Source organism: Kryptolebias marmoratus, linkage group LG15 (assembly GCF_001649575.2).
Source record: "Kryptolebias marmoratus isolate JLee-2015 linkage group LG15, ASM164957v2, whole genome shotgun sequence".
NCBI classification, from domain to species: Eukaryota; Metazoa; Chordata; class Actinopteri; order Cyprinodontiformes; family Rivulidae; genus Kryptolebias; species Kryptolebias marmoratus.
In genome coordinates this window covers 10,901,450-10,918,337 of record NC_051444.1, presented here as the reverse complement: position 1 = coordinate 10,918,337, position 16,888 = coordinate 10,901,450, and the positions used below count along the sequence as shown (strand labels likewise).

At 35.5% G+C, this 16,888-nt stretch overlaps 1 protein-coding gene across 1 annotated transcript in view; it reads left to right on the top strand.

Moving 5' to 3' along the window:
• Nucleotides 1-16,888, top strand: part of LOC108237370 (CUB and sushi domain-containing protein 1) — a 390,396-nt gene that overhangs the window by 302,461 nt on the left and 71,047 nt on the right. Inside the window, exons 31-36 of the mRNA XM_017418738.3 lie at nt 107-294; nt 1,652-1,846; nt 13,199-13,315; nt 13,426-13,539; nt 15,303-15,398; nt 15,561-15,764. Coding sequence (XP_017274227.1) covers nt 107-294; nt 1,652-1,846; nt 13,199-13,315; nt 13,426-13,539; nt 15,303-15,398; nt 15,561-15,764 — 914 coding nt within the window. The remainder of the gene's footprint in view (nt 1-106; nt 295-1,651; nt 1,847-13,198; nt 13,316-13,425; nt 13,540-15,302; nt 15,399-15,560; nt 15,765-16,888) is intronic.

The following is a 16,888-nucleotide window of genomic DNA, read 5'->3' as shown; positions in this document are numbered from 1 at the left end:
TTGTGTAAATGACTAAAACAATGTTATAATTTACTTTATTTGTAAATGTAGAAAAAGAAGAAATAAAGAAATAAATAAAAATCCCATTTTCTACTTTCTATCCCAGTTTCAACATGGAGCCAAGTTATGACTTCCTGCACATCTACGAGGGTGAAGACTCAAACGGGCCTCTACTAGCAAGTCTCCAAGGCAACCAGGCACCTGAGCGGATAGAAAGCAGTGGCAATGGCCTTTTCCTGGCATTCAGGTCCGATGCTTCGCTGGGCATGTCTGGATTTGCTATTGAATATAGAGGTAATTATACTGTGTAAACTATCGCCTAACATGCTCTTTTACATTTTAGAACAAACTAAACAGGAAGGGGCCAGAAGGAACAGCAAAAGTAAACACTAGTAAAAGAAAAGTAATGGGAGGTGTTTGTGGTCATAATACAACATCCATACAACAAATAATATAGCCCTGCATAAATAAGTAAAGGCACTAAAGGTTGAATAATGGCAATAACTGTAGTGATAATAATAGTGGTAGACATGGAAAATGTTTGTGGTTGTTGTCAATAGGGATGACACTTTGAGTGATAAGGTAACATCAGTAATCACCTACAACAGTACAGTTCAACAAATCACTGCTCAATAATTCTAATCATGCTGTAAACTCCAATTAGTCAGATCAACTTCAGATATTGAGTGAGATTATCAGATGGGCTTATTGATCAGGGAAAATCAATGTTGTGTGGCTTGCCTAGAAAAAAGGATGCAAGTTTCTGTGCACAATAATACAAAACACTTTTTTTCATGAAATTGTCTGCTTAATAAGTTTAAGGATTAAATTGTCAATACATGAGTGCGTGATGTGCAGACTGGATAATATTTTAATCTCTACTCTTATTATTTTTACCCTATAACTAGAGAAATCTTTTTTTGCTGAAAGTGAATGCTGTTCCAAGTTTGCCTATGAGTTGTTTACCTCCACTGATTGTGACTTAGAATTTAATACCCATACTCAATCTTCAACTTGGTTGTTGATCATAACGGTGGCTAGATCTGCTCTATTTTTTATGACTTCTTTTTTTGCCCTCTTGGTATTTCCCACCAAATTAATCTATTGTTGTTTATTCCCTACACTGTTCTTTTTTATTATTTACTTCTTTTGTTCTGCCATCTCTGCAATTAAAATGCACTCTTAATTATCTGCCTGTTTTAACTCTTTCTTGTCTTTAACCTCTTTCACATTTGTGTGGTGCGGACACAAAAGAGCAGAAATTGTCTTAATGCTAAGACAGATATTGCAGACAGCATGAGAGCATAGTTTGCAGATTTTGCTCTTTCTTTCTTTCACTTTGTTTTTAATTTTGCCCATCTTTTGCTCCTATCTGTTTCTTCTTTTTACACAGGGACAAAATTTATGAGCAGCTAAAAGTGAATGTTAAAAGGATGTTTTACAATTGTGCAGCTGTGCATCATATATATACATTAACCCCCCTCCCCCCAAAAATAAATAAATTCATTCATTAATAAATGAATAAAGAGACTTAGTAAATCTGTCTCTAATATCACTGTGCAAGAAAAGATATAACTGCTCATTTTTGTTCACTGATACTACTTGTCTGGGACTTTTGCCAAGCAACATAACCTTTCTCTCTTCTCCACAGAAAAACCAAGGGAGGCCTGTTTTGACCCTGGCAACATTATGAATGCTAGCCGAACAGGCTATGACTATAAACTAGGATCACAGGTCTCCTATAGCTGTCATCATGGTTACACAATTGTGGGTAGAGACACCATCACCTGTGTCATGGGACAGGATGGGAAACCAGTGTGGGACAAGGCACTCCCAACATGTAAAGGTAAGAGAGAAACATGAAATCATAAATGTGTTTTTTCACTTGAATAAAGAAGGGAGATGCACAACCAGGCCGTAAATAATATCCATTTGAATTTATCTATGGAAACATTTAAGCTTCTTCTGTTGTAAAAGATGGGCAATGATTAATAGATTTCATTTGACATCAATTATTTTCACTTTACCTAAAGCGATGAGAGCTTTTCATTCCTTAAATACCCATGTCACAAGGACACATTATGTGTCTGGAAGATGAAAAAAGATGTTCCTCTGTTTTGGAAAGGTCAAAATATTAGTCTACATCAAGCAAATAAAATAAAATGTCTAAGGAAATACTTGAAACTACTTAAAATGCCTACATCCATCTAACATATTATTTCAACTGGCAGAATGTGTATATATATATATGGAGATTCAGGTCTATAAGCGCTACAGCAGATGAATAGCATTTAAAGATCAAGAGCTGTAAGAAAAAGACCAGACAAAGGACATGAACAATGACTTGAAATCCTGAACGTCTTCTTTATGTCAAGCTTCCAGCTATTAGCTCTTTGGGGATCTCCTTGTTGGTGCTAAAATTCTATTTTCTGTCTATCAAACTATTTTATTTTTGGTATTGTTCATAGATGCAACTAAAAAAATGGGATCAAATGTGTCATTGTGACAATCTGCTGGGAACAAAGTGCCTGAAGATCCAAACTGGTTCTTTTTTAACTTTTCTTGAGACACACCACTTGTTGATTTCTTGAGTTTAGGAGCCTTTTAATGATTGAATGAGTCCTGTCAGAATTAAGTGGTTTCACAAAGAAATAAAAAGTGTTTTGAAAATGGTCAGGTACTGGACAGACAGTAAGTGAAAAAGGTCTTAAGGAAAACTTTGAAAGCTTGAAGAACAGGTTTTAAAAAGATTACAAGAAACTCTTTTATGCTTAATACTTTTCCACAGCACTGTACATCCATGATTTACACAGGCAAATTCTGCTACTTCTACTACTAGTTGCAACTTATCTAGCTTGATTTACAACAGTAAGTTTGTCATTCCAATTTCTCTCCTCTTATTTTTCTCCTACCTCTGTAATTTCAATTGTTCAACAGTGGAAAATTACACGTCATACTCAATATGTGTATAGTTACCATGTAACTCCATGTAGGTAGCAGTGTCATGACAATTTTTGATGACTAATTTGTTGAAAATTGTTTAAATAAATGTGATACTTATTAGTTGGAGAGGAACAACTGTCTGTGCGTGAGTGTGTGTATTTTAGTGTTGGTCAGGTTTTGGAGGCTAAGCTGTCTAGTTTGATTGACAGCTCAGAGAGGCTATAAAATGACACCTGCCAAGGTGCTATTAAAACTACATATTTTAATTTTGGTGTGTGTGTGTGTCCATGTGTGCTATTAAAGTAAAAGTCAATGCAGCAAGGTAGATGTAATTCTGAAATGCACATATATACAGGCTTTCACTTTATCAAACTCATAACTGTTTGATTAAGCTTCTGTGAAAGCTCTGTTTATTAATGCCTAAGCAGAGAAGAGGCTTGTGCATGGAAGTTGGAGAAAAGAAAAAAAAATTAGGTGATTGCTCTCAGACATGTCTCAGACATTTTGAAACCACAATGAATCCACAGAGAGCAAGAAAATAGAGCCTATCAAGTAATTTTATCTCATCTACTTTTTTTTTTAGCTTTTTCTTCCTTTTTCTTTGAGAAAATACTGCCACATATCAAATTTAGGTTAGGTACAAACCTCAAAGATTTCTGATGCATATTAAGTTAGGTTGGTAATTTTAAACTTTTATGAAATGGCAGTCAGTAAAAATTTATTTGCCACACATTTACCTCTAAACAAAAACAACGCCTTAAAGCTTTTTTTTATGCCTTTTTTAATTAAGATGGAATTACCAGATGAGGGAATGTAAAAATAAATAAATAAATAAAATAAAAAACAAATAAACAACTAAGATGACATGCAAACACTCCTTGGGGTAACACTGTTTCTGCTGGTGAGATCCATATCTTTTGCCGGCATCATGGTCCCCATGCAACAGCAGCATTGTTAAATGGAAGTGATGAAATCATGGCAGAAGAAATTAAGTGAAAATCTCCCAGCGTAACAAGAGACATCACTAATTTAAAAGGATGAATGAATGCACAAATAGAATAAAGAAAAAAAGAGATTTGTAAAATAAATAATTAATTAAATTACAGGGGGAAAAAATGATCTGGAGTACTTTTTTTTTGCAAGAAAACTATTTTTTTTAATTAAACAATAGCAAAAAAAAACCCAACAAATTTTCTTAAATAGTGTAGTTAGAAAATGACATACATAGTGTTAACTTATGTCTTTGGGAAGTCTGTAGGGGTAAAATATATTCATCCATTTATTATTATATCAGTTGCATGCTACAGTCAGACTATTGCATTTTTCTGATAGGCTGAGTGAAGCATATTAACTTTTGGATATTTTTAGGGTTATTTAAATTGATTAGGAGTAAAAACTTCTCTTTATATTAATATAGAAATATTTTGATACCATTTTAATTAAAAAAACAGTTTTCTATTAAATAACAGATTTGAAGTTTTAAAAGTCTCACTTATTTTTCAGGTAATTTGTGTAGGTGTGCTCTTGAATTATTTTCAATTTGATTCTCCTCTGATAAGTTTGCCACGTGGCTGACCAATATTTAGACAGGAACTGGTTGTCTTTCTGTCAGAAGATTTTAAATGTTCGATCCTCAACCAAAGTGTCTTGGGGTAAGACACTAAATATATCTCTCTTTTCCAATATACTTCTTGCTGTATAAGTGTCAGTAAACAGCGCTGCGTAGCAGTGCCATACATATACATTAAAAGTGTTGGATGAGTGTGTGGGTGTATGAGACCTATATTGTAAAGCACTTGTAGAACCTAGAAGGGCTTCAAAAGACATTATATAAGTCTGGATGATTTCGTGGAATTTATACTCTCATTAAAGAAAGAACATTGAAAAGAATTTTAATTTTATTATAAATTGCACAATAGCAATATATTAGACTGTTTGGAGGATAGAGAGCAATGTAAGCTGCTAATTACTAACTTAAAAGCTTAAAAATTAAACTTTATGAATTTAGTTTTGTTTTCTTTTTGTAAAAATGAACCCAACCTTATTAATAATAACCTTCATCTTCAGCACCTTTGTTTTGCATTTTTCTGTCTGCTTACAGCCATACAATTTTGGATTTTGTACCTGCGTTTTCAGGCATCCAAATCCGTTGATAAATTATATAACAGAGCAGGCTTTTTGAATTCTTCATGGTCATGGCAATTTGGGTTGGCCGTCTATAAGTTCACAAAGTAAAGGCAGAAAAAATGTAACTAAACCCTCTCCTAGCCAGTAATTTTGCTCTTCTTACTCCCCTGACTCCACTGTGATATTGAATTTCTCACCACATACTTAGGGAAGTTTCTCAGCCTCTCTGTCTGTCTCTCTATCTTTGGGCAGCTCTTGGAGCTTTTAGACCAAACTCATTAGACAGGGTGAGACCTCTTTAAATAATACATCTCCACTTACACTCCTTCCATATTCTTTCTTCCTCCCTTTAATCCCTTCTTACATGCACCTTTTCTTCCTCCTCTTCCTTCCTTTTTTCAACTTGCCCCCCCCCNCCATTTTACTTTCCTCCCACCTCCTCTGTCTGCTTCTGATTTACTCTGTATTTTCCTTTCACCTTTTCTCTCAAGCTCTCTCGACCCTTCCTGCTTTGACTCTCTCTCTCACACACACATAAACACCTCCCATCTCAAACCTCTCTTTTATTGGTTTCCATGGTAACTAAGAGCTGGTGCGAGAAAGAAGGAATTCTCTGTGACTGTTGATAGGGCTGTGCGTGTGTGTGTTTGGGGGGTTCATGCAAGAAAGGAGGAGAGATACAGAAAAAGAGATAAAGTAAGAGACTATTATAGAGTGCCGCCTAGAGGCAATATTCACGCACACAGACACACTCTTAGGCACACGCACACACACACACACACACACAGACAGTACACTACTTGTCCAGTGGAAGAAAAACACAGAACTCCTAAACTGTTATTTGTACACTTGTCATGAAATATAATGTGAAATAATTTATGTTAGCTCATGCAAAAATCCGTGCATGGTTCCTGGTTATGCTGATTAAATTATTCAAACATTCAAGGTGTAGATTTGAAAAAGTAAACTTCTATGCTGATGATAGTAATAAATATAAAGCCCCTAAGGGGACATTGGTGAAAGCAAAACAACCCCAAAAAAATAATAGGCCACAGGAAAGTATCTGGTATACAAGGGAAACATTTTCGTGGGCACACAATATTATCTGGTGCACACAAGAAACTATTTGGTGTGCACCAGATAATTCTCTTGGTAACCTAGCAAGACAAATGTTCTTAAACTAGGAAAATGATAAAACGTAGCTTCAGAAGACCATATACACACTTTCTTGAAAAAACAAATATGTGACCTATTCTGGCAAAATGACTTGGAATGAACACAGGCTGCAGTGCAAAAACAAATTTAACAAATATTTTTATTTGTTGCAATTGAGATTGGTGTAAAAAGGAGTCCATAAAGACACCATCTAGTTATCTAAGTAAAAGAGCATACAGTCTTCCTAAACTACCTTTAAGTCCAAGTTTTCTATCAGGTATGTCTTCATAAAATAATCCTTTGTCTTATAACCCTTTTCGTTTTCTTTAAAATTTACCATTTTACTAAAATGTAGCTCACTTAAGTCTTATTTCACGTTCAAAACTGAAAACAGATGCTAAATTGCAAGATTTTCTTGTGTGGAACATAATTGGTGTGCCTCAGACATGTTTCTGGTGGGCACAAGATATTTTTGCAAAGCACCAGAATTGTTTCCTGTGCACACAAGAAACTTATGGGTTATTTTCTTGCACAGAAACGTATTGCATAAAGAAACCTATTATATATATATATACATATATATATATATATATATATATATATATATATATATATATATATATATATTTCAGCAACAGCCCCTTAGGGGCTCCATAAAGGAAATCTATTTAGAAATAAACATAACCTTCAGCCAAGATTATTCTCCAGCACTGACACAACTTCATAGGTATTGGCCTACCTGCAAAACAAAAGGTTAACCCAGACTTTATAAAACACATAAACGTGTAAATTATTCTTCATAAAGTGTTTTCAGATAATGATTGTTCTATGTCAGGATTATTTGAACTTATGTTTGGTGGTGGGAACAGTATGATTAGGACCTACTTTACTCATGCAAGCTTGAACTACTTTTGGTCTATGAGAAAAATTCAAAATTTATCAGATTTGATGATAAAAATAGAAGATGATCGTACACCAGCTGAAACTTAGTAGCATTTAAATGTTTTTACTTTTTTGGCCAACTCAGTCTCGTGATTTCACTGGCTTGAAGCAGCTCTGTAAATATCGTCTTTGTAGATTCTCTGTTATCCAGGTCAGACTATTCCTAAAAGGATGGCTGATTCAAGAACCAAGAAATAACGTTCAGTCTCTTTAATTGCCTACATCATTCTTTTAAAAAATATTCCAATTTTTCCCTGAACATTGTGAAGGCCTGACATGCAGATGCTAAAATATCACTTTTCTGACCAATTCAAAGAGATAAACCACACAAGTACTTGCTCTTATAATGAATCTGACTAATTCCATTGATCTAAAACATGAATGCCTTACTGAAGATGAAACACATTGAGTGTGCTGAAATATTACAAAGACTGATCTACTTGAGAATCAGTCATTTGACATGCAGATGTCTGACTTATATTGCTGTGGAATGATGTTGCAGTCTTTGAATTGCCACTTGACAGGACTAAAAAAAACACTACATTTTGAAATTGCTCTTTTGACATAGAAGTTGATAGCCAGTGCTATTAGCAATGCTTATGGTTGTGCATAGTTTTAGGAATATATATTTTCAGTTGTGCCTCAGTAGTTTAGAAATGCTGTTAAAATGATTACAGTATAATCCTATCATTATCACAAAGCCGCTTTGCCACGTGTTTAGATGTTCCTTAAGATTGTTTGGGAAATTATTCATAGACCTGTGCAAATCAGGTTCTTTTTTAACTTGTGTAAGTGTAAGACAAGTGTTACACTATCTTCTGATAAACGAGCAACGGTAAAGTGCCAAGATCAACAGCAATACTGTACCCCAGCAAAAACAAGGAGCAGGGAGAAAAGCTGCCCACTTGAAAACATGGCTGTAAATCAGGTTGGGTTTAAGTAAGGGTAAGAAATCTCAACAGAGAAGCATTCTTTCAGAACTCTTTGGTGTGTAATACAAAGAGTAAGCTTAATGTTTGTCCATAAGACTTTTTTTAATGATGCTCAAAACTATCCTTACTCATTCTCCTCAGTCATTTAACATTAAAAGCCATCCAGTGGCTCAGAGGTTCCAAGCATGATTTTAAACATCTCAAAAAAAAGAATTAAAGAAGAAAATTTTACATTTTACATTTAAGGACACTTATTACCAAAAATCTTAAATAATAACGATCTTTCATTTGTCTGGATTTAAACAAAACAGTATTTGTGTTTTCAATAGCTCACAAACAGCAATTTATATTCAAATAGCATTGCACCTTCACCATGTTTTATAGCCACGCAGTAACCTGTATGGTTAATCCAATACTAGCTTGAAAGAGACCTTTTATGTTTTTTTTTGGCAGCTAACATAATTTGTAGGTAAGTGGGCTGCTTTTTTTGTTACATTCTGCTAATAATTCCAACATTTGTTAGTGTATTGTACCCAACGTGCTGTTAGGATTAAGTATACTTTTAACATTAATGTCGCTTTAGTGACGAGGGAACATCATTGTTAATCTCACAGGTTGCATTAACTTGCTATTGGAATTACAAACAAAACATGTTCACATTAAGTAAGTTTCAATATGTAAAACTTTAGGGTGAGAAATATGACTCATTTGGCCCCTGAGGTAGAAAATCCCTGTTTGCTTCTGTGTACCCATCAATCATGTTTTACATGTTTTATTCAGTTTCACAGCCACACACTTGGAATCCAGAAATGGTGGGCGTTTAAAGAATTGGCATAAATTGCAAGTCCTATTTTCACTTCGACTTGACATTTTTTTTTTTTTTTTTTTTTGAATTGACTTGTGTATAAATATTTGATAATTATATATCTGCTGTTTTTTTTTTTTTTTTGTTAGTATGTCCATATGTTTTACTCATGGCTAATTCAAAAGTTTGTTGAATCTTACTTAGGCAAAGCTTAGGCCAACATGCTGTTTTCAAGAAACTCCAATTAAAATTGCAACACAACTTTCAGAACATTTCAAAATTAATTTCCTGATCTTTTGCTGCCACCCTTAGCGCTGCAGTATGTAAGTGTGTGTGTGAGAGGAAAAGGAAAATGAGACACAGATCATGAGTGCTAGAACTATAAAAGTCTTGCGTATGTGTGCAAATGATCAAAGTGCATGGGTGTGTAAGAGAAAGAGACTGACTTGCATAGCATTTTTTGCATTTATTTGTGTGTGTTTGAGCGAGAGGGTGTGAGTGATCAAAGCGTGTGTGTGGAGGCTTTTGATAAGGCTGACACCTGAGCCTAGAGCAGCACCACTGGGGGATTGTGGGTAGATCAAGACAAGACCTCTAGACCTGAGGGTTTGAAAACAACAACACAACAAAAATCAATCCAGAAATATCAATCAATATCACGGCACAGAATCGGTAGGAGAGGAAAGAAAGGGGGTTATTACTATGGTGCTTTAGGAAACAAGAAGAAAAGACAGAGGGAAGGAGGTGGAGAGGGGGAGGAGGATGATGAGAGGGTGCTTGTGCAACAACTGTCTAGCAGAAAAACATAAACTAAGTTTTGCTGTCATTTTTAATTTACTGTTGTGAATTAGTTTCACTGAGCAAACTTATAGCTGAAAATATGAGCCTTATTTTCATGTCTATGTTCATAGTCTCACTGAATTTGGCATTTTGTTATAGATACGCCCTTGGGAACTCATGGATCCCCCACTGTGAAAACTGCAACTGCTTGAGGGCTTTCTCGTGGACATTTTGAGTCTTTTCATGAGACCAAAATGCTGATGTCTTTGCTTGAAAGAGTAGCCCTCAAGGGTGTGTTAAAAGGGATGTTCCCAGCTAATAACTAGTCGCATTTAGGCTTTATCATTTAGATGAAGGAGGATGACTCGTTGTGGCGACCCCTGAAAAGGGAACAGTCGAGAGAAAAAATTTTTTGGCTTTATCATCGTGTACAAAAACTCAGAAGCACTATCGGATCCCCCTCACTTTGACAGCAGATTAATTCACAAAATGTTGTCCCATGTCTCATCAAGAACTATTAAACTTTGCACTCACATGCTCCCACGTTTTCAACAAGCACAGAGGCGGTGGTAATTAAAATCTGTCTGGGGTCAAGGCTAATGTCATTGGTGGATAATGGGTCTGACCCTCAATGGTTCACTCTATAGCAACCCAAACACGACACAGAGCGTATAGGCCAGATTGGATGAGAAGAGGAGGGATAAAAATACGCGGGGAGTGCATTGTGTGTGTGTTGGAGAATATGACACTGACAGATGTGTTTCTCACTGCTGTTTTGTACACACACATTCAGAGACACTTACATAAATGTCAGTGACCTCTGCCTTACTAAGAGTGTTAAGTGTGCACACACCCACACACTATTCATGCACAAGGTTTCTCACTCTCTTGGGGATGCTAAAGATGAATTGAAGTATAGTAGGGCCCGTTTCCCATAGGTCATCCAGTAGTTGGTTGTGTTAATAGGCTTTCTAAAGTAGCAGTTCTGTGAGATGGGAAAAACCCACACTGGTTTTAAACTCAGACCACAAAAAATAGTCACATAAAAGGACAGCTCAGATTTTTAGAAATGGGATTATGTGGAAAAGTTGAGAACAATGAATAGCTTACCAGTTGAATGTAGCACTGTCAGTTTGGTATTACACAATTATTATGATAATAATTTTTTTTTGTTCCATCATGCTTTTTTCAACTGCAGTTTATTGACATCACTTATTATCACATTGCCTGTCTGTGTTGTGTGTGTTTGTCTGTTAGCAAAATATTCCATGAACCACTGGATGGCTTTTAATGAATCACTTAGAAAGCAATGATCATATAAACAACTAACTGTTAAAGCCAACTTCATTCAAGATGTCCCCCCACAACTAATTGATCTTAGTAAACACAAAATATCTATAACTTATTTTTTTCATTTTTACATAAATTACTAAAATCTTGAGTGGTAGTAGGTGAGAGTCATCGCTAATACATATTGTGAGCATATCTTTGTTTAACACTTTGTCATGCAATGCAGTGGGCAACAGTATAGTATGCTTTCCTTCAAGAAATGCTATTTTTTTCATTTCTTAAATATCATTTTACTGTTTTCATGATGTGAGTTGGTCCACAAAACCAACTTCAAAAAGACATTTATATTCTCCTGTCTGTATAAAACACACATGCACGCATGTATCAATACCAAGACATCACAAGCCCTCATCCTTTCTATTATATAACAAAGTCCTTTAATCCTCAAAGGTCCAGCTAGCAATTGTGGGTTTAAATTTTCCAGTAAACTACGCAAATTGTAATCAAATTCAAGTTGATTGAAATAACTAATATGAAGAAAAATCCAAATCAAAACAGATGAGATTAAAGATATGTTCACCATCTCCGAGTGTAATGGGCAGTCCTTCAAAAATGAAGCCCAAAAGCATGCATTTATCTTCAAGTTGTTGAAATACACAGACCCAAACAGGAGGAAAACAACAATATAAAAAAAAACTTTCTTTTGCCAGTTCAGTCAGCTGACCTTAATTTAACTGGATCATACTTTTCAGGAGAGAATCATGAAGAAAAAAAAAAGGTTGGCTAACATAAACATATGGCAGAGCGTCACTAGGGGAAATTTCATATGTTCATATCTGGAAACTTAAAAAAGTCCGATCTGCTGGGCATTGAGTTTCAATGCCACATTTGAAGTTTTGCACATTGATTGAAAACAGGATGGACAATGAATGAAGTATGAAATAAAACACACACGTATAAAAGACTAGGGCAACCAGATTTAGAAAGAAAAAAATCTAGTCTCATACTCTGATACATATTTCATGTGACAGCTTGACTGTTGAAGCAGCTGAGGCTTCAGTGTTGCACATGTGACTGCAAGTGAGTCCCTGCTGTGCATTAGAGTGCTCACAGACCAAGTCAACTTTAGGCATTTCCTCAAAAAAAAAAAAAACAAGTTTCCTCACCTAAAATAAGCTCCAGTAGAGAAAGAAATAGGACAGTAGTCCATTTTTATCTGGTTGTCCTGAGATAATAGGTTCTACAAGAAACTTTCAGAGCACCAAGTAAGGTATCACTTTTCATTTTAGCTGTTCGTTTTGAAATGAGATACCACTGATCTATTGCTTTGTGAAGAATCAGGAAATCACTTGTGCTGGAGCAGAAAAATGTGACAGACCAAATTTATTGAATGTAGAGGTCACACTGTTGACTGAATTTAGTTCAGTCAACGAAGCACAGTACAAAACAGGAACTCGGGGGGAATCATTGTGTTGCATTCAACTCACATTTTATCTTTTCAAACATTTTATTATGATAGTACTTCATTTTTATTCTAAAATGAATCCACTGTTGCTTCTCATTAAATGTGTCCTCCTGCCTTTAAACTACCTTTGATGCTTCTTACATTGTCTTTTACCAAACTGGCACAAATTTACATCTACTATTTTAGAGTAAGGAAGTTTCCACATGTTAAAATTGCAAACTGTCAAATTGTATTTATCAGTGAAGATTATTAGCTCTAGGGAACATAAACTGACACTATCCTGACACTTTTTATTTTTTTTGCGATGTCTGTGCATAAATAAAAAAGTTATATTGCTTATCGCCTTCCGCCATGAAAGGCGAGTGAAAATGTGATTGTGTGTGTTTGTGCCTTTGTGAGTTTCTTTTAAAATATCTAATGAACCGGTGGACAATATTTAATGAAACTTAGAAAGTAATCATTGGATGTACATCTACAGCTTTTTGACCTGACTCAAGATGGCTGCCACAACTAATCAAGCAGGGCAAACACAAAAAATGACTATAGCACAGTCAGTTGATTAAGCTAATTATTCTCCTGGGCTAGTGTCAAACACGCATGCTGAGGTTCAGGTGGGTTTCTTAATAAAATGGTCTGCGTGCAAGAAACACATTACAAAACAGAGATTTTCACAACATGCAAAATCAGTGTATTTTTTTTTATAGTAAAAATAAATTAATAAAATGTTTTTTGTTTTGTTCTGTTTTTTTCTGCCACCAGCTCCATGTGGAGGACAGTACGGTGGATCAGAGGGTGTTGTTCTGTCTCCAAACTATCCTTTAAATTACACCACAAGACAAACGTGTTCCTATTACATCACCGTGTCCCCACAGTTTGGTGAGTCCATTAATGACGGCATCATAGTTCTTACTTTAGATATTGCAGTGAAAGCTGGAACAATAAAGGTTTTTTTTTTCTCTCTCTGTTTATTTCTCTCTGATCTTTAGTGGTGTTTGGCCAGTTTGCTGTTTTCCAGACAGCAATGAATGACTCAGTGGAGCTATTTGATGGTGCCAATGAAAATGCTCGATTGCTCAGCTCCCTGGGTGGGTCACATTCAGGTGAGTCTGTTGACTATTTCTGGCAGCAAATACAGCTGTGGGGATTTTGTGTGGTTGTAGTGAAATAAACAGTTTTCTAACCACTGTTTCACTTACTATTACTTAATATCACATTTTTTTTATAGAAATACCTGTTCACTTTTTCCTCCTTTTTTTGCAAACCTGAACTATCTGAAAAGCAAAATAATGAAACTGTGTGTGAAAAATTAGCTCTTGGGGCTGTGGAGCACAGCACCACTGGTTATTTGACATTGATGTATTTGGCAAAAATTCATTAAGGCTTAGCTTTACAAGAAGAAATCAGAAGCTGAAAGAGTCTCAGTGGGGCTATGCAATATACAGAACACAACCACAACTCTCGAAGTTTCAGCCATCGAAACTTGGTAATAATTTGAGTCATTGCACAGTGACACAGTGTTTATTGATGAATCCTGACAGATGGTGCAAAATCAATGCAGATCACAAAATTTGAAGAGTGAAATATGAAGAAATATTGATTAACGTAGCTCCTGGCAAAATGTGATGCCATTGCCTCAGACTTTTACTTTCATGTTAGCTGTGTGTGCCATTGCCAGCGGGCATGCTGCAGGGAACTCCCTAAGGAACTGACTATAAGTTTCCTTCTGTGGAAATCAGGGCTCTTATTATGTTTGTGCTGTAACAATAATTTTGTGTTTTACTCATATAGTCCAAAGCTGTTTGATAATAAAAAAACACGTTTTTTTATAGTGTTTGGGTAGTTGTGTAGTATGCGTTTTTGAGTTTAACCGGAAACAGAAATCAAAACAGTGTAAGCAAAGTTTATGTATAGGCACATATTTAAAAAATATTTTTTTTTATTACATATATCTTTGTGTTTGTGAATCAGTGTAAATTTTTTGATTTTTGTGAGGATTATACCTGAATAGGTCACTTTTTGTTTGATAAATGGTGCTGCAAATTAAGCCATTTTGTTTTGTTTCCAACAACAGTCCATCCAAATTAGTTCTCAGGAAAGAAGCCAGTTTGTGTAATGTTGAATGCATGACTTGTTCTTTGAAGTTCATTTGAGTTTGTATTTCCACTTTTGGAGTGAAAAGAATAAAACACAGCAGGCTTTACATAACAATGTTATCTGTATCAATACTCTGTCGCACATGCAGTCACACACACACACAGCCCTCCACACACACACGCTCACATGCTGGGGTAAACAGTTTTGTAGCACCTTGTTCCATCTAACCTTGCCTGTTATCCTGGCACAAAAACAAGTTAACACACATGTATGCATTTTAAACACACACTTCGACGCACACACGCACATCTTAACACAGCTAATGAAGGTTCTAAATGTCAGCCACACCGGACCACATTTTCCATCGTTTATCGCTGTTACTTCCTCTGTCTGTTTACATCTTTGCATATAAATGTCTATTTGTACGTGCCAGTCAGATGATGTGTGCTGAGTGTGTTTTCCTTGTTGCGTAATCTATATTTAACATGAGTCAAAAAGGAAGTGGAATCCCTGCTGGGGGCAAATTTATGAAGTAAACCTGCACAGTTCAATGCTTTCATAGTTAAGTGTGTGATAGTTTATTGTGGAATAGAATGTCTAGTTGTTCTCTGTGTGCTTCAAGTTGATGCTCATATTTTTGTTTAGTATTTTTCCAAAAAAAAAAAAAATGAGGGATTGATTACAAGAGAAAGGTTTAAGTTGTTTTATGGTATTAACTTTTATTGAATACCATTATCTTCATGAATGCTTATGTGTGTAATCATCACAGGAGAGACATTGCCACTAGCAACTTCCAATCAGATCATGCTCCGGTTCAATGCTAAGAGCGGCCAGTCAGCTAAAGGCTTTCATTTTGTCTATCAAGGTAATGTTTACCAAATTTGCTGTTGTATTGCTCTTTATTTCACATATTTTTATGTACACACAAAAAGTCATATTCAAATCAAGGCAAGCATTAACATCTCTCTGCTGTAATGTTTCTTTTTCTTCTGCCTCCCATATAATTTTATTACTTTCATGACTGCAGCTGTGCCTCGGACGAGCGACAGTCAGTGCAGTTCAGTGCCAGAGCCTCGGTATGGCAGACGGATCGGTTCAGAGTTCTCAGCGGGCTCTGTTGTTCGTTTTGAGTGCAGTCCAGGCTATTTGTTGAAAGGATCCAGTGCAATTCAGTGCCAGGCCGTACCAGGTGCCCTGGCACAGTGGAATGCAACAACACCAACCTGTATAGGTAGGGCAGACAAACCTGAAATATATGAAGAATAAAAGCAGGTCGAAAATAAAGTGGAGGGGATTATTTTAACCAAATAAATAATAACAGCCTGCTTTTTAAAAACAAAACAAAAAAGGTTTAAATATTTTCCAAAGTTAAATCCCAACAGAATATGTTGATTCACAAATTATGAACAGCACAATCAATCAATCAATCAAATTTTATTTGTATAGCACATTTCAGCAGCAAGGCATTTCAAGGTGCTTTACATAATTAAAAAACAAAATAAAAACAGCATGTGACAATGAATAAACAGTAAGAAAGAGACAAACATCAAAAACCTGCACTCTAACCCTAATTTAGCCATAAGCAACTCTAAACAGGTGGGTTTTAAGTTGAGATTTAAAGGCACCCAGTGTTTCAGCTGTTTTACAGTTTTCTGGAAGTTTGTTCCAAATTTGTGGTGCATAGAAACTGAAAGCTGCTTCTCCTCGTTTGGTTCTGGTTCTGGGGATGCAGAGCAGTCCAGAAGCAGAAGATCTGAGGGGTCTAGACGGTTGGTACAGCGATAACAGATCTTTAATGTATTGTGGTGCTAAACCGTTCAGTGATTTATAAACTAACAACAGTATTTTAAAGTCTATTCTTTGAGCTACAGGGAGCCAGTGTAGGGACTTTAAAACTGGTGTTATGTGCTCTATCTTCCTGGTTTTAGTGAGAACACGAGCAAAATTGTTTGCATATAGTAAAACACCAGCAAAGAAGAAAAACAGGAGAATAGTATATTTTTTTTAACATGGGAGATAAAATGCATATATATATATATATATTCATGATATTCATTTTGTTTCTAAAATTGTAGTTTAACAACAGAAATGTACTCTTTTTTTATTCTAGTAAAAAGTTGCAAGAAACACATTTATAAAAAATTGTTATTGCACTTTCATTGACAACATTGTGTTAACATCAAAATAACAATGATTCCTGTTGTAGTTTTAAATGTAGTTTATACATTTTTAATTGAACACCCATATAAAAGTTTTAAAATGGACTCTTGCTTACTTTTCTAACCACCAAACACACTGTTTTCTATGGATGTATGTTTCTGAATTGCTTCTAGTTTTCCCTAGTATGACATGCAA